The 19,341-nt window shown below is 33.7% G+C and overlaps 1 protein-coding gene across 1 annotated transcript; it reads right to left on the reverse strand.

Annotated features, from left to right (window-relative positions):
* Nucleotides 1-12,670: 12,670 nt before the first annotated feature.
* Nucleotides 12,671-18,654, reverse strand: LOC112695828 (peroxisomal ATPase PEX6). The gene is made up of 16 exons (XM_025748323.3): nt 18,245-18,654; nt 17,455-18,108; nt 17,131-17,374; nt 16,830-16,965; nt 16,507-16,687; nt 16,016-16,207; nt 15,311-15,589; nt 15,121-15,192; nt 14,480-14,566; nt 14,245-14,367; nt 14,045-14,155; nt 13,919-13,957; nt 13,705-13,826; nt 13,459-13,603; nt 13,298-13,378; nt 12,671-13,180 (listed from the first exon to the last, which is right to left on the reverse strand). The coding sequence occupies exons 1-16, from the start codon at nt 18,503-18,505 to the stop codon at nt 13,091-13,093; spliced, it is 2,817 nt and encodes a 938-aa protein (XP_025604108.1). The 5' UTR covers nt 18,506-18,654; the 3' UTR covers nt 12,671-13,090.
* Between the last annotated feature and the right edge of the window lie 687 nt (nt 18,655-19,341).

Below are 19,341 nucleotides of genomic sequence, written 5' to 3' on the forward strand. Positions count from 1 at the left end.
ATTTCTGTATTTCATAACTTATTTATTATACAAAATATATATACTAGAAGAAAATCTCATTTTTTATCAATTGTTCTTCTATTTGGTAATACTTTTTCTTCTTCCTATTAATGCATTATTTTTACTCTTTGATTTTTTTATAAACTATAAAACATTATCATTCGTTATTGTACTCTATTTCTTCTATTTCTTTTATTTTTCTTCTATTTATTTAAATTTTTATCATTTTTATCACATACAAGTTAATTTATCATAACTCTTCACATATTGAGTTTTTTTTAATATTTAAATTATATTTTTTACTTATTTAATTTCATTTCTAATTTAAAAAATTAAGTGATGAAATAACATCGATGAAGGCTGATGTGTGTCTTTTTTTTGTCTTTTTGGCTTACCTCTCTTTTTGTAGAAATTATGAGTAATTATATATATAATGTTGTTTATGCATGAAGAGTAAGTATAAATTATGTCATATTTTCTCTTAGTAAAATTTTAATTATCTATATTGAAATAGGAAAAAACATTATAAATTATTTTGGACCAATAAACATGTCATCATTGTGACAAGATATTGTGCATTCAATTATATATTCATCTTATCTTTAACAGTTTTGGTAGGTGTTTAAACTAACAAAAAGACATGAAACAGTTTCTAGGTATATACAGATACTTTAACTCAAGAATAGTCAAAATATGTTTGTAAGTTTCAACAGGTAACAACGTTGGTCATATTATTTTGATTCAATAATGAATATTGTTAGAGTATAATTAGGATCAATTAGAACAATTAGCATTAATTATATTTACTTAGTATATCTGTATATTTATTGTTGGTTATTACGCTTTTATTACTTTGTTTCCAACATCTATATAAACCCTTGTATATTGTATCATTGGAGAATATATTGAATAATAGCCAACACTTTTTTCATATTACTCTTTTGTTTCTAACATAGTATCAAGGCCATAGATTTTTCTTTTTTCTCCATGGAAATTATTTTATAGTTCCTTTTGTTTTTCTTCCGACAGTATTCTTTGCTCTTGTTTTTTTATCATTTCCTGATGTTTTGGTTCGTCACCGCCCTTACCAACGTCTTCGTCTCGTCATTACGAGTTCAACAAGTCCAGACTTGTCATCGAAAACCACTAGACACGCCGCCTCAAGGTCGCTATCCACTTCCTTGTTTTTCCTCTCTCCAGACGCTACCAGCACCATTGGATCTACGACAACGATCAACGGTTCAGATCTCCACAAGTGTCGAAGCATCAGCGACTCCCACTGACCTACGTGTCACCCGGCTCGACCCGCTCGTTCGACCCGCACGCTAAGTCATCGCTGACGTGTCTTTTCCTTCCGCATAGACATCGCCACATGTCATTCATCTGCTGATGTGGTAGATAATGGGCCTATGCTAAGGGTTTTGGTGAGCTCTTTTCAATTTTGCCCTCTGTTTTCTCGACTTTTGTTCTGATCTTGCAGTTTTCTTTCCTCTCTTTCATCTTTGTATCTGCTAATATGGAAAAATCGGATGTTTTTCAACCTATTCCTGTTATCCTTAATGGCTCTATGTTCATTGGGTTGACAGAAAAGGTAAATTTTGTCAAAACTATAACCGTTCTGGACACCTCTTCAAAGATTGTCCTTCTATTAAATGTCAAAAATGCAAACAAAAAGGTCACATTGGCTCCAAATGTCCAAAATTGTTCTGCCATTATCGCAAGCTCTTGGGACACTTGATTACTACATGCCCTGCTCACCCACAACATTCAGATCATAACAAGTACCATTCTCGTTCCAACTACTCTAAGACGGTGCCTGCTTCTACTGTTACTACTGCTGCTAATGAATCCAACAACTATGCTTCTCTCAATCCACCTTTTGTCTCTCCATCCGACATCGAGTCTCTTCTTAAGCAATGTCTCTCCTTTTCTGGTAATACTTCTTTCCACTCCTCTAAGTAACTCTAAATGGTATTTTGATTCTGGTTGCTTTAATCACATGTCTCCTTTATGTCATCCTTTTTCGTCTTTATTTATCACTACAAATGCACTTTCTGTCAACACTATTGATGATTCCCTCTTGCATGCGACACATAAGGGTTTTATTTCACAGTCAAATATTCATCTCCTTGATACTTATTTTATTCCAAAATTAAACTTTAATATCTGTTTTGATGTCAATTTTTTTATTTCTGGTTGTCATGTGCAGGATCGGACGGGACAGATCATCATGACTGGATGTAATGTCAGAAGATTGTTTGAACTCGAAAATCTTCATGTTCCTTTTACGTCAAATCTCTATGTTATTTTTTCTCTATCTACCCTTCACTTGTGGCATCACCGTCTTGTCCACAGCTCCTTAGAAAAATTGTGTCCTCTTGTGTCTAAAGGTGTTTTAGGTCAAGTTAATGAGTCTTTTGATTGCATTTATTATCAAATGTAAAAGAACCAGCCTTATCTTTTCATTATATGTCATCTTTTGCTTGCTCTCCTTTTGATATTTCTACTCTAATGTTTGGGGTCCTGCTCCTATCATTTCTACGGGAGGGGTTCGATACTTTATAGTATTTATAGATGATTATTCACGTTTTACTTAGGTTTATTTGATGATTAATTGCCATAAGCTGCCTCAAATTTATATTAACTTTGCCACTATGATTAAAACTCAATTTTCCTAGGTCATTAAAGTTTTTCGATGCGATAATGTTATGGAATACCGTGACGCCAAACTTTTAAATTTTCTTGCTGAATAGGGTACTTATCTGAGTTTTCTTGCCCTAGTACATCTCAACAAAATGGACGGATTGAACACAAATACTATCACATTCTTGACTCTGTTCGTGCAATGCTTATTTCTTCTTCGTGTCCTAAGCGTACTTGGGGTAAAATTGTTCTCACTACTGTCCATATATATTATCAATAGACTTATTTCTTTTGTTTTTGGTAACATTACTCCTTTTGAGCGTCTTTATCATACTTCTTCAGTTTACATCTCTTTTCGAGTTTTTGGTTGTGTCTGTTTTTTTCTTTTTTAGCCTCATGAACATAATAAACTTGAACCATGGGTTCGCATGTGTTGTTTCCTTGGTTATGATACTAAACACAAAGATAATCGTTGTTGGGATCATATCTCTTGATGTATTTGTATATCTTAGAATGTTGTATTGTGGAAGCATCACATGTTCTCTAGTTTCTCCTCATTTGAGTCTATTCCCCCTACTCAGTTAGCATTTTTCACTAACCCCAATGTTGATCTTTTTCCTAGTGATGATAATACAGGTTTTGTATTAAGTCAACCTCTCGAGCCTCTCACTTTTTTGCCATCTCCACCTCCCGATGATTCCAGATCGGACGATGATCTTGCTCCTGCTGTTTTGCCTCCTCCCTCCACTCATTCTTCTAGAGTAAGAAATCCACATCCTCATCTTCTTGATTATCATTATTTTTCTACTATTCCTCATCACCATGAACTAAAATCATTCCGAGAAGCCTCCACCAATCCAAATTGGCAGCAAGCGATGCAGGAAGAAATCCAAGCACTAGAAAAAGTACACACTTGGAACTTGGTTAATCCTCTTTCTGATCAAGAAATTGTGGATAGTAGATGGGTATAAAAGATAAAGACTCGCTTTGATGGTTCTATTGAACGTCATAAAGCATGATTGGTTGCTCAAGGATGTATGCATAAGTATGGTATTGATTATGAAAATTTTTTTTCTCTTGTTGTTCGTCTCACTTCTGATCGTGCTCTCCTTGCCATTGTTGCGGTCAGAAAATGGTCTCTCAGTCAGATGGATATGAAGAATGCATTTTTAATGGAAATTTGAAAAAGAAGGTTTATATAAAACCACCAGCAGGATATCCTTGTTCTTCTAGCAAATTTTGTCTTATTCGTAAGGCACTTTATGGTCTGAAACAAGTTCTTCGTAAATGGTTTGAAAAGTTTAACACCACTATATGTAATTTCGGTTTCACTTGCAGCCCTTATGAGAATGCTCTCTTTATTCGTAAAAGTAAATGTGGGGTTATTCTTCTACTTTTGTATGTTGATAACATGCTCATTACTGGAGATGATGTTGATGGCATCACTGATATTAAAGCATCCTTTCACCACATTTTGAGATGAAAGATCTTGATTCTCTCAGTTAATTTCTTGATCTTGAAGTCATATCCTCTAATGACGGTATCTATCTCTCTCAAGCTAAGTATGCTTTTGATCTTCTTGCTCGAGTTGGAATTACAAATAGTTGCATTGAGTCTACGTCTCTTGAGTCGAATGTTCGGTTTACTCCTATGGATGGCACTGTTTTGGATAATCCTACTCTTTATCGATAGTTAGTTGGAGGTCTCGTCTACTTGACTGTCACACGACCAGACTTCGCCTATCCTTTTCATGTTCTTAGCCAGTTCTTGTTAGCTCCTCGTACTACTCATTATGCAGCAGTTCTTCGCATTCTTCACTACATCAAAGGCACTTTGTTTCATAGGCTTCATTTTTTTGCTCATTCATCTTTAACCCTTTAAGCATACTTAGATGCTGATTGGGTTGGTGATCCCACTGATCGTCGTTCTACTACTGGTTATTGTTTGTTTCTTAGAGACTCTCTTATTTCTTGGCAACCACAAAGTAAATGTTCGCTGCTCGATCAAGCACCGAAGATGAATATCGTGCTCTTGTTGACACCATTGCCAAGGTTGTATTGATTTGTTGGCTTCTCGAAGACATGGATGCCACTCAGTCGTTCCCAACTAATGTTTATTGTGACAACCACAGTGCTAATCAGATTGCCCATAATGATGTTTTTCATGAACGTACCAAACACATTGAGATTGATTGTCACCTTTGTTCAGCAATGTCTCCTTATAAATGTCGTTCGTCTTGTAGATGTTGGGACTCTGGATCAGACTGCTAATATCTTCACGAAGGTTCATCCTACTCGTTTTTGGACTTTAGTGTCCAAACTCAAGATGGTATCTTTAGGTCCCACTTGAGTTTGAGGGAGGATGTTAGAGTATAATTAGGGTCAATTAGATCAATTAGCATCAATTATATTTATTTAGTATATCTGTATATTTATTGTCGGTTATTACGCTTTTATTGCTTTGATTCTTCTAGCATCTATATAAATCCTTGTACATTGTATCAATATTCATTGGAGAATACACTAAATAATGATCAATACTTTCTTTAGACTCTTTTATTTCTAACAAATATAATACTAAAATATTAAATAATTCTAGACAAATTTTTATCAAAAATAATTTTTCATAATAATTTTTTTGTTATGATAATAAAAAAGGTAATTCAAAGATAAATTTTATCTCTTGTTAAATTTTACTTGCTCAAATCAATTTTAATATAAGAGTTAATATTTTAATTTAATCACAAACTATATGTTATTATTAATAAGTAATTGTTATACTTTGAAAAAACATAAAATTATTATTCATTGATTTTAATGTTTTTAATATTAAAAATAGTTAAATTTTAAGTTTAATAAATTTTGTAAATATCTTTACAACAAAAGTCATTTTGCGTGTTTTAATTTAATTTTTTTTATATATTTTTATATATTATCTCATACATAACACATACACATATCCTAGTAAGAATATAAAATGTGATATTTCTTTATATTTCTTGACAAAAAATAATTGATAAGAGTAGGGCACGAAACTATGGTTGCAACCGAAAAAAAAAATAGAAAAAGAAAGGAAGGAAAAAGACATCCTCTATGTCCCAAAGAAAATGAAAGAGGAATGCCCCGTTGCCGTGAGTTTCATTATGTGAATCTTATTAAACTAAAACCATTGAATACATTTTTTTATATTATATTTTTGCAGAAAAACTGAAATGACCATTTTTCTTATCAATTAACTTTTATATCCAAATCATTTAACCAACTAAGTCTAAAAACCTAATTTACCTCCACACAACATTATTTTTAACGAACTTTTGACTTAATGCACGAATATATATAATTGCTTTTTTTTTACGCAGATTTCATTTTCTTTTTCGAAAATTTTCAATATTTTCTGCATTTTCTACGTTTTCTTTTTTCTCTGCATTTTCTGCATTCTTTTTCTTTTTGTGTTCTCTTCGTTTTCTACATTCTCTTCGTTCAAGATCAATACTCTTTTGTCTTATTTGAATATTTGGATCAAATTTTTTAAAATCAAGCAGTGGAAGAACAGATACTTTATTTTGGAAGACAATAAATAATTCAAGTTCAGACTGTCAATTGAACTAGAACAAATTAGATTATTGTTTTGAATCGAATCAAGTGGTTGAGGTGTGGTTCATATCTAGTTAATGTAGTGCGTTAGTAGTTTTTGATTTTATAATTGAATAATTTTATTTTTGTTTGTGAAAATTGATGTTCATGGTTAATGATTTGCATTTGAATGTAATGTAGGAGTTCTAAATCTGAATTATTATTTTGATGAACCTGTTTCGTTTCCAATTTCAGTGCATTTGGAAGTATAATTTGGTTTATTTTGGAAATGTTTTTGGTGTATTTTTAAGTTTAGACTGTCAATTGAACCAGTGCGAATTGGATTATTGTTTTGAATTAAATCAAGTGGCTAAGGTGTGGTTCAAATCTAATTAATGTAGTTTGTTAGTAGTTTACGATTTTGTAGTTGAATAATTTTGTTTTGGGTTAAGTACTGAAATCGTTCCTAAGGTCTGGGGTGAAAATCAAAATCGTTCCCGACATTTTTTTGTTATTAAAATCATCCTCAATGTTACAAAACGTTATAAAATCGTCCTTTTCCACTTCAATTTTATTTTTTTACTATATTACCCTTCATTATTAATAAAAATAATTAAAAATAATATTAAAAAAATTAAAACAAACCTCCCCTCCCCCCTCCCGTAACTCCCTCCCGACTCCCTCACTCACCCTCCCATAACCCCCTCAGCCCACTCCTTCACCCTCCACCCCTCATCCCTCACCCCACTCCCGACTCCCAAACCCCTCATCCCTCATTCCTCATCTCTCATCCCTCACCCCCTCACCCCACTCCCGTAACCCCCTATCCCCTCTCTTCAAATTCCCAACCCCAATTTCAACTTCAATTTTTCTTCTCGCCACCGCCGCCACCCTATTCATTCGTTTCTAGGGTTTGCCGCCGCCGCCGCCGTCGCGACGTCATCGGGAGACCACGCCGTCGCGTCGTTATCGGGAGGGGGACTCCGCCGGCGCTGCTTCTTCTTCTGTGATTGACTGCCTCTGCTTCTCCTTCTGCTTCTGCTTGAACTTTTTCCACTGGCGAAGAAAACGAAGATGCTATTCTCCACCGGAGACGGCGACCTCTTCGAGTCTGAAGATCGAAGCTACCTGAGCTCTGTTGTCCTCGTCCTCACCGGCAGGAGCCTCCTCCTCTTCGCGGTGCTCGGCTTCGATATTCGACATGCTGAGATTTAAGAACATGAACATCCTTTTTTAATTCTTTTTAATTTCTGTGGTTGTTGATTTTGGATTTGAAGTGCAATTGATGATTGTTGAACTGTTGTCAAATTTAAATTTGTTAGTGATTTATTTTTTTGAATTTGTTATTGTTCAATTTGCTGGATTTGTTATTGTTGCTGGTGAAGAAGAGAAAAAGAATTGTTGTTGCTAGATTTACTTGTTGCTGTTGCTGAAGGAGAGAAGAAGACTTGGGGTTTTTTGGGTGGGAGAGGGGAAGGAAGGGGAAGTTTGCAAAGAGCAGAAGGAAGAGGATATCAATATCCAAGGCCAGTGAGTGTGGCGGAGGAAGGGGTGGAAGAAGTGAGAGGCGTTAAGGGGTCAAGAATGGATTTGCTGGTGGCGAAGGAGTAGAGGAGAGAAAGCGCGAGGGGAGGGTGGAGGAGGGTGGCGGTGTTGAAGTTGAACAAGAAGAGGAAGAAGCTAGGTTTTCCAACTGGGAAGAGACATCGGAGGTGGGGGTGGGGGAGGAGTTTTTTGTTTTTGTTTTTGTTTTTATTTTTTATTTTTTTATTAATAGTTAAGGGTAATTTGGTCAAAAAATAAAATTGAGATAAAAAAATGACGATTTTATAACGTTTTGTAACGTTGGAGATGATTTTAATAACAAAAAAAGGTCGGGGACGATTTTGATTTTCACCCTAGACCTTAGGGTGATTTCAGTACTTAACCCTTTTGTTTTTGCTTGTGAAAATTGATGTTCATGGTTGATGGTTTGAATTTGAATGTAATGTAGGAGTTCTGAATCTAAATTATTATTTTGATGAATCTGTTTCGTTTTCAGTGTCTGTGCATTTGAAATTATAAATTGGTTTATTTTGAAAATGCTTTCGGTGTATTTTCAGTTTCCGTGTGATGTTTTTTTTTAATATGGAAATGAAGTTTACTTTTTATATTTTCTTGTTTTGTTCCATTTTACCATATTACTGTTTGTTTTAAGATTAGTTTTTTTCAATTTTTTCAAGAGATTTATTTATTTTAAATATACAATACACAGACAATTCAATAGTTAAGAAATGTAGAAATTCAACCTACAAAATTTTTATATCTTCTGATGAAAATTTATAGAAAAAACTAGAGTATATACCCATTTTGGTTCTCAAAGAATTTCAGACTGGACACTTTAGTCCCCAACTAAAATTAATTATTCGATTGGTCCCTAACAATTAACTCCGTCAGTCACTTAGGTCCTTTACTCCGTTAATTCTAATGGAGTACAAAATAGTCCCTGCCAACTCTAACAGGGACAAAATGGTTCCTGATCTCTTCTGTTCGGAAATCATATCTTGCATAACACTAATAATCTAACACTATAACTTCAAACTATATAATGCACACTCTATAAATTTAATGTTCCAATTAGTTATCCTCTTGCAGTTGCGAAGGAAGATTAATTGGGTATACTAACTCTAACTCACAGGTCCTAGTCCTTTCCTAGGGAAGAGCTAGAATTTGTGAAAATAGAGTAAGACAACAATTTCAAAGTTTAAATTACACTTGAGTTTTCCAACTTAAGGGGATCCAATTAATTAACTCCCAAGTCAAGTTGGGAGTTTCAAATCATAACATAAATGCCATTTTCATATAACATGGAATAAGAAGAGATGAGAGACATGATAGATAAAATAAATTAATATTTGAAAATTTTAAAACTAATAATTGAACGGAGAAATTCAAGCAAGGAATGGAATTAAATATGCAAATGGTTTGTTATATTAATAAATGTAAAATTAAGAAAATCATAACATGAATCCAAGCAATTGAACGGAATGCGTAAGAATAAGGCAAGAGAAAAGCAAACTATAATTGAGAAACTTCAAGCGAAGGTAGTAGTAGCGCTCTCTCAAGATCCAATCCAAAAGCAAAACTATGAAAAGCTAGAACCCTAGGAGAAGTAGTGTTCTTCTCTAGGATTCCCTAAACTAAAACTAAAAACTAAGTGAGATGAAAAATGTCCCGAGTCTCTGCTGTTCCCTGACTCTAATATGTGTTTCTGGGCCGAAAATTGGGTCCAAAATAAGCCCAAAATCGTCCCCAGCGTCACGCGTGCACGTCGATGGTCTTCTGCGCGTGTCACGCGTACGCGTCAAGTATGCATACGCGTCGCTGTGGGATGCACCAAAGCACGCGCACGCGTCAGGTGCACGTACGCGTCGCTCCTCGCTGGTCAGCTCCTTATTTCTTATGTTCCTTCCATTTCTTTGCAAGCTCCCTGTCCATTCTCCAAGCCATTCCTGCCCTATGAAGCCTGAAAACACTTAACACACAGATCACGACATCGAGTGGTATAAAGGAGAATTAAAAATTGACAATTTAAAGGTTTAAGAAGCAAGTTTTCAATCATAATACCAAATTTGGAAAGCAAACGTAGAACATGCGAATTACATGAATAAGTGTATGAAGAACTGATAAAAACCACTCAGTTTAGCACAAGATAAATCATAAAATAGTGGTTTATCAGTGATGTTATCAAAGACGTGGAAGTGGATGCTTTTAGTGGGTGAAGTGCAGAGGAGGTGGATGTACCAATCACAAAGATTTAGGAAGTGTGTGGTTCATGACATGTTGAGGTAGGTGCGACGCGTGTGACAATTACACCATGGCTTAATCTTGGAGTTAAAGAGGAGGAAGGAAAAAATGGAAAAGAAGGAGAGTATGAATGTTAGGGTTATGCGAGATATGATAACAATTGGAGAAGAACCGTGTCGTTTTCGAATAAAGGGATCAGAGATCATTTTGTCCCTTGTTAGGGTTGTCAGGGATCATTTTGTCCCATGTTAGAGTTTTCAGTGACCATTTTGTCTTCCGTTAGAGTTGACGGAGTCAAGGACCTAAGTGACTGACAAAATTAATTGTTAGGGACCAATCGAATAATTAATTTTAGTTGGGGACTAAAATGTCTGGTTTGAAATTCTTTGAGGACCAAAATGAGTATATACTCAAAAAACTATAAGCATTCTTGGTGTTTATTTGAATAGTTTTTGGTGTATTCCGTGTAGTAATTTGGTGTATTACAGGAATAATTCTTCTTTTTCTGCATTTTTATGAATCTGGATTCAATCAGATTAATAGGATTTCAATACAATACAGACAGTTTCATAGAAGTTTAATTTTGCAAAGAAATTATATGAAAAGCTTGGATTGAATATTTACAAAGATACAAAGTATGTGTTTGTTTTAACTATACATTGCACAAACAATTCAGTAGACAAGTATAGAAATTCTTAATTAAATGAATATGCCGATTCTTTCATGAGCTTATGTGGCACATTCAAGACCGGGATATGCATTATAGCAGCAAATCCCAATTCTTCGACAATAGCTTTCTTATCATTGTTCATGTTGTAGAATATATCATAAATAGATATTGTAGAACATCTCAAATCACGAGTTTTTTGTAAATAAATGAAAATTATATTACATAATTATATTTATACAAAAAAAATTGAGTTGTTCTAACATATATATGCTTACATTATATTTTGGTCCTTCCTTTTTTATGGTACTCCTCTCAACAACTTTCTTGATTGTCATTTTTTTAATAAGGAATAAAAAATTAAGTTAATAGGTAAAAACAACACCATGTGCACCTCGATTCATATGGAATACACTGAAATACAAACCAAATATACCACTATTATTTCTTGATTGCATCATATAATGTCAGTTCAAAAAGACATGTAAATCAATCAAACATGCACAAAATGATACCAGAAGCACTACAACAAAATTCTATGGGCTAATTACAACAAGTCCATGAATAAAATTTCTCAAAAATGGACAAAAACACATACAAGTCACTCAAACATGCAAAAAAAAAATCAGAAATACTACAACAATATTCTGTTGCCTAGTTATAACAAAAAGAGGACAACAACACCAAGTGCATCTCAATTCACATGAAATACACCGAAGACAAACCAAATATACCGCTATTATTTCTTGATTACATCACAGAATGTCAGTTCAAAAAAACATGCAACTCAATTAAACATGTACAAAATAACACCAAAAGCGTTGCAACAAATTTCTATAGGTTAATTATAACAAATCCATGAACAAAATCTCTCAAACACATGCAAATCACTCAAACATGCACAAAATAATATCAGAAACACTACAACAACATTTTGTTGTCTAGTTACAATAAAAAGAGGATAACAACACCTATTGCATCTCAATTCAGACAAAATACACCAAAAGTTGTTATTGATTACTACACACGAACTCAGTTCAAAACATGAAAACACTCAAACATGCACAAAAAATACATTCAAATTCCTCAAACTTATACATATATAGGTTAAACTATATGAGAAATACTACGTAACATTTTTACACCGACCTAACAATGTTATCACCAAATGAACAGTATAATGAGAACAATAATATGTACTTTAACGTAAGAAAACAAAATGAATCTACTAAATAAACAGAAATATGACTTTCTAGTGTTTTGCAATTGAAAATGCAAAAGAGAAAAGTGAAAAACTAGATGATTAGTGGACAGTACCTTCAATAATCTTTCGTCTTTTGTTTTTGTGTTTTTTGGTGAACATTTGGAACATAAATTTGAGATTTCCTTGAGTTTTCACGAAGATTTTAAGAGATTTTTAAGAAATTTTGAACGTCGTTTAAAGTTTGATAGTTTCAATTTTGATCAAGGGAGAAAAAGTATTTTTCATATTAATGTTCGCGCTATTGAACAATTATGGGAACACGTGTTTACACGCTATCTAATCTAAAGTTGATTTTTATTGAACTTGAACCAACTTAGTTAGATTTAGTTGCAAAAAATATAGCATAACTATTTTCTTATTTAGCAAATAAGAAGATTGTCCATTAAAAGTTAACAAGTGCTGATAATCTGATTATATGAAGTGATATTAAATATATAATTTATAATTTGATATATTCTAGTATGAATATGTTACAATGACTATGTAAATATTGTTAAAATTAAAATCACATATTTTTTATATATTTTGATAATACTTTTTTTTTAAGTAACACTTCTTAAAAAAATAGTTTAACAATAAAAAAAATATTGCTTTAATTTTAACAATATTTTTTAAAATATCATAACATCGTAACATAATCGTACTAAAACGAACTTTATAATTTTTATACTCTCATACGAATATTTATAATAAACTACTTATCTTCAATAAATAAGGATCAACCGTGAACATGACATATCAAGGATATCAAAGCGTCTTCATAATAAAGAAAAGGAATAAAATAATGAAGATAATTCACGGAAACATGTTTACAATGAGTTGTTCATCATCTAAACGTGGCAATGAGCTTATGTAGTTGGTAGCCAAATATAAGACCTGTGCCTATCAGTTATGTAATATATACATTTCTTATAGACATAGTTGCAGTCTAGTCTATTGTGACTAGAGCACTAATACAACTTTGTCGACTCTTCAAAAATATTATTAAAATTAAAATTATATCTTTTTTATATTTTTACAACACTTTTTACTTTTATTTTTTAAATTAAAGTGTTTTCAAATATTGAAAATTTATTACTTTAATTTAATAACACTTTTCAACTGTCGCCAAAAACAGCTTATAATTTGCATGAAAAAACAAGAATGTAAGAAGAGAAATTATTTAGACGTGCCCTCAAACTGATCTCTAAGTTTCTCATACTTCTGGAGCTCAGCCATGGATAGGGAAGGAGACAGCTCTACTAGGACCTGAAATTTTCAGGAAATCGCAGTCACAATATCAGTAGGAAAAATGCTTCAAAGTTTGAACTTTGAACCATGGGTGACCAATTTTTTTGGTTTTTGGGGTGGGGGGATTCAAGATACCTGGACAAAATCACTGTATTCAACAACTACAGAATCTGCTTCACTATCTTGGCTGGAAGACTCCGGATTTGTGCTCGAAACCTAGACAAAAATCACCACGGATCAGTACAGTCTAAATCACAGAATCATGGGTGCAGATCCAATGATCTTGGTGTACTAACCTTGCGCTTTGCGGCATGGAACCAGGCGTCTGCACACAATGCATACATGTCAGCTCCGGTGAAGTTCGGCGGACATTTTTTCGCTATAGAGTACAGTGAAACATCTTCGTGCAACTTGAACTTTCGAGTTAGTGCTTTCAAGACCCTGGGAAAGTTCGATATTAGAAGTGCATAACAATCTATCACAAAAGATATCAAATAATAGATTCTTCACCAAACAGAGAACCGGAAAAGTAGAGTGCTTACCGCTCCCTATAAGACGCATCGGAGTTAACTCCAACATATAGAAGCTTATCGAATCTACCGGGCCGTAGAAGTGCCGGATCTATCAAATCCGGTCTATTACTTGCACCAATAATAAACAGATCCTAGTAGGCCACATAGAGAGATACCATTTATTAGAAGGAAAATAAAATATCACATGAATGCTAAAATAAATTTTCCAGAAAGAGAATAAAACCTGTGTCGAATCACTTAAGCCATCGATCTCGGCTAGCATCTATTAACAAGGGAAACATATTGCATTAGGAAACTCGGGGAAGGTTTTCTACAAACATGGCATTATTTAGAAAAGGTAAATAAATACCTGAGAAACCACCCTGTCCATAACGCCCCCAGAATCTCCAGAAGCACCCCGAGCTGGGGCGAGAGAATCAAGCTCATCGAAGAAGATAACACATGGACGTGCTGATCTGGCCTGTGAATTACATTGAAAGTTTAAAACATTCAAATATGCTATGAAAACTGTCAATTTCAGAGATAAAATTAGCAAAACTAGTGCTATACCTTCTGGAAAATGTCTCTAACATTCTTCTCAGACTCTCCGATGTACATGTTTATCAGTTCAGGACCTTTTACACTAAGAAAATTTAAGGAACATTCAGTAGCAACAGCTTTTGCTAATAATGTCTGAAATGCAATAAAAATATTGAAAAGAGAATGGAGTCAGAAAACTTCAGTAAGGGGAAAAAATGCAAAAGGCAGGTTGAATATTGTCATTAACGGGTACCCTGCAACTTACTTTGCCAGTTCCAGGAGGACCGTACAGAAGAACGCCGGATCTCTTTCGTAATCCAGATGCAAAAAGATCTTTATGCAGGAGGGGCAACTAAAAATATGGAATTCAGAATAATTAGATATTCTGAAACTACAAATATAAACAGTATATCCGAGCTTGCTTATTATTTAACAAGATAAATACAACAATATATAAGAAACAAGCCTGAAAATGTTTTTAAACAAAAAAATTGACTTGAAGCAGAAGCATATTATTTTCCATCAAATAGAAAAAGCTAAGATATGCTAAATAAACTGAGATGATACATAGCAGAGAAAGTCTCTTCAATATCCAATTTAACAGAATTTGCACTTTCATAGCTTCCATGTCAAACCTTAGGCGGTAGGCTAGACTCTTCAAAAGCTCCTCATTTTTCTCTTTTAACTTTTATTTTTATACCTGAATAGAAACTTGAATGGACTTCAACTCAACCAACTTACAAATATGACAACCTAATGATTAATATACAATGTTGAACATTAAAACACAAGTTTCACTGAATGTATGTTCAAGTTGCTTTGTCTCCGACATAAAAGGGTGGAGTTGTGCTTTTATATAAGAAGAAAGATGTAAAAATCAATAGTTATGCCACACAAGAAGCTCACCTGAACGGTATCCAGGATTGATTTTTTGACTTCTTCAAGCCCACCGACATCTTCCCATTTCACATTGGGAACCTGCAAATCAGTTTCATGCTTAATATCTCCATGAAGTTAGGAATAGTTTTCATCTCGAAGACAAACATGAGCTAATGTGTGCACTCTTCATTGATAAAACAATAGCAGTTTAATTTACTTTTGGAGTGCCCAATGCTGATGCATTTCTTTTCTTTGATTGTTCTAAAGCATTCATCAAATCTTCCTTCCTAGGAATTTGAGGTGAAACTTTCTCCTTCTCCTGTGTCACTTTGGAACTAGAAGAAGCATCTATATCCTCAAAACTATGTTTGTCCACTTCAGTATCGTTCCTGGGAAATAAGTTGGCACCAGCATCAGCAATTAGAGCACACATATCCCTGGGCATAAAACCAGATGTTTGACCAACTATTTCTTTTACAAAACCCTCCAAATCAGCCTGCAAGAAGCAACAATGTGATTGATCAAATTCAGCAGTAATAATCAAAGAAGTCCAATGTGCAATTAAATGCCAGTCCTAATAATATGAGGGATATTATACATATTTTTTTGGATAAAAATTTCTATACTACCATACAAATGGTGATCCTAAATTTAGTATCCCATTTTTTTCTTTTGCATAAGAGCCCACTATTATATTTTTAATTTTTAACAAAGAAGAGAGGAGAAAGTTTAAATTTTTAAATTAATCACATGGCCCAACTCTTCTACCCACTCCTTGGTTTCAATATCATTTATTCATAAATTAGTTTTTAAATCAGTTTAATTAAGATTTGAAATTTAGAGAGAACTGGCATTGGCGATGCCACAAGTAAAAAGAAGCAAAAGAAGGTTTACACAAGATGAAGCTTCATTCCAAACTTACATCAGAGAGGAGTCCAGAAACACTTTGAAGTGAGTAGGATAACATTTCAGTCCTTTGCTCTTCAGTCAAAGGTCCCATACTTATTTCATGGCTAAAGCAGCGTCTGATAGTTGGAGGTAGACCTTCTGAGCTGTCAGCAGCAGCAATCAAGAGGATTTGATGCACGCTTGTTTTCTCAACATTCTTCTCAACCTTCACCAGCATGTTGCAAAAGTAAATATCTTTGTAATCCTATATATTAGAAATGGAAAAAAAAAAAAAAGAAATGGTAGAGGTTGCCACAACTTTTAGAGTTACCACAAGCTGTTTCACTTTCATTAGATTCTTTTTCCTGTTATGAAAACTATGTACTATTTATCTGGCCTGTTGCTTCTTTTGATGTTATCTTGTTTTACTTCTTTCTCTGATTTGTAATATGATAAAGATTTAAGGTTTAACTAAAGGGTAATAATCAAAGAATAACAACAACATTCATTTAAGTTAAATCTTACAAATTCACCATTTGATTTTCCCCTGGAGTTGCTATCATGTTCACTAATTGGTTCAGTGAATCTCCTGATAACAGATGCTACTTCAGATGTATTGCCTCTTTGATCATTTAGTGAACCATCGGGAGAAGGTGAATCTCGAAAAACATCAAAATGCCGTAGAAGAAGTATTGCTGGTGAGTATCTGTAACAATCACATCCCAGAAGTGCATAAAAATCAGAAAACATATTCAAAGAAGTAAATTCCTCTTAGCCTTAGACAGGCAATCAGCTTAATATATATACATAGTTAGCTACATATATGTACTTGTAGTTTCAAAATATACCTTTGAGCTGTCTTGAAAGCTTGAGCCAAAGCAATAGATTTTCTTTCAGACGCCATCAGATCATGACAGTTATATTCCACCACATGCAAGCCCAGTCGACGAGCAACATATCTAACTACAGTTCTCTTCCCACAACCTGCATAATTCTGTTGATCAGAAATACAATATAGGCCATCAATGAATTCAAACAACACCACGTGACTTCTCAAACCAGGTATATTTATTTCAAATAAGAAAAATAACTGTGAATACAAATGGTGATTCACATGGAAAGTAGGGTATAAGGCAACGGAGAACACACCTGCCAAGCCATACAATAGAACTGAAATTCTAAACTTCGAAGAAAGGGCCGATGGACAGAAAGTTGGTGTAAGTATTGAACCCAATATCTTTACTGTGTCTCCTTGCAACGGCACAGGTCCTTCTGGTCCAGCAATTAACAAATCTGGAGGAAGGGCGGATGGTGAACTCCCTCCTAGGACCAGAGCAGTTGAGGTTTTATTGACTCGAAGGAACAGTTCATCTGATGGTTCCATAGCAATGACCTGAGGATATAAGTTACACTCTAACAAGAACCTGACATATTTCTTGAGATTTATGGGGAAAAAAAATGAACTAAATATACCTTGAAGTAGATAAGGTTACTGTCATTTTTCCTATCTGATTTTTGGTTGCACGGAATGCAAATAGTTGAATTGCATTTCCAGTTTATGTTAATCCCAAAAACATCTCCTCTTGACAAATATCTATCGACTTCGAAGTACTTTTGTAATGCTAAGTCAATCATGTCTTGCCGTTCTTTAGATTCAATAGGTGAACTTTCTCTAATAGATTCAAGGATGCCACATTCTGGCATCTTCACAAAAGAAACCCTCAAATGTGATGCAAACCTAAGAGCTTGAGCAAAAGGTGCCAACTCAACATTGATAACATAATCCTCATTGCTTTTTGCAGCATCCTCATTACAAAATTGGGGCTTGAAATAAGAAGCTAAAGTGTCCTCCCCATGTTGTAGAATGGATTTTAAGCATGACATGTGCAAATTTAGATTAAATGCTAAAAGTGGAGACAAATAAGCAACTTCATGATCAAACAACAAGGCCCCACTAGCAGGGAAATCACAAGAAGGAAACACAAGCATTACTCTGGCAGGATGAGAAGAAGATGATGATAAATTCAAACCAGAATCAGGCTCAAGTGTAGTAGTAGTTCCTGGAGGATCAAGAGCAATGGCCACAGCAACCCTCTGCACACCCATCTCAGCATTCTTCACCAGAACCTAAAAACAAATAAATGAATAAAAAACACAAAATTTATCCCAAAAAACAATACTTTTAACATCGAAGAGCTTTAATTCGATAAAGGGGTATCAGAATTGAAGTTAAAGTTTAGAGGAGCTTGTGAGTGTGGATTACCAGTGAACCAGAAGTGACAGAGAGCCTCTTAAGAAGTAAAGTGGAGAGGCCAACAAGGGCAGAATCGTCAAGAGAAGGTAGTTGGGGATGGTGATTCGGGTGGTCGGAGAATCGGAGAATCCCCACAGGTAATTGGAAGAGGGGAGTGGAAGTGGCTGTGGCGGTGGCGGTTGCAGGGTCATTGCTTGGGGAAGAGCTCAACAAGGAATTGATGAGGTGTTTGGTGGAAGAGAGAACGAGAGGCTTCCTCTGTTCCACCATTTTCTTGATCCTTTTTCAGAGAAAATTCCGAAATTGTTACCAATTTCAGCTTCAGTTGTTTATCTCTATGTGGATGATGTTAGGAGCACAAAGAACAAGGAGCTTACTCATGCAGTTCTTTTATCAAAAAATTATGCTAGGATAAGAACATTTTAAATTACTCATGAAAAAGGGGTTCATTTTATTTAATGAATTATTTTAAAGTTATTTTGTGTTATTTATATTTAGATGACACATAATACTTAACATAATACATTATTATTTAATTAATAAAAAAATTAATTTGATTTAGATTATATTTTTTATAGACTAATTTGAGATATCTTATTTTTTTAGGAATAAATTGATTTTCGAGTAATTTTTTCGGAATTATTTTGACTCTTAATTGATGTATGTTTTTTAGATGGTGTTTAGTTTTAATAATAGAATAAGATAAAATATTGAGAACAAAATATAAAAATTAATATTTTTGTATTTTAGTAAATAATAAACTAAAATAAATTATAAAAATTTAATTTATTTTTTTTATACAAAAAATTTAAAAAATATATAATAATAAAAAATATAATTATAAAAATCTGATAAAAATAATAAAATAAAAAATAAAAAATAAATTATGTCTATTATTAATATTTTTATAAAAAATAATATAAAATATATTAATTTAATGTCTGTAAACATAATATAACATAATATCGATTTTATGTCTGTCTGTAAACAAATGGAGTGTGTCCAGAAGAACTAGGACATTTTATGATCAGGATTCTCATTGGATGTGCTATCATTACATTTTTACATCACTAACTACATATGTGATTATTGAATTCAGGTATCAA

Source organism: Arachis hypogaea, chromosome 6 (assembly GCF_003086295.3).
Source record: "Arachis hypogaea cultivar Tifrunner chromosome 6, arahy.Tifrunner.gnm2.J5K5, whole genome shotgun sequence".
NCBI lineage: Eukaryota > Viridiplantae > Streptophyta > Magnoliopsida > Fabales > Fabaceae > Arachis > Arachis hypogaea.

Bases quoted from the DNA above. Each gene is read 5' to 3' on its own strand.
- LOC112695828 (XM_025748323.3), bottom strand. From the start codon at position 18,505: ATGGTGGAACAGAGGAAGCCTCTCGTTCTCTCTTCCACCAAACACCTC. The intron at 15,193-15,310 runs GTAAATTAAACT...ACTGATTTGCAG, and splicing joins CAGCATTGGGCACTCCAAAA to GTTCCCAATGTGAAATGGGA. The intron at 13,379-13,458 runs GTTAGTACACCA...ATTTTTGTCTAG, and splicing joins TCCATGCCGCAAAGCGCAAG to GTTTCGAGCACAAATCCGGA.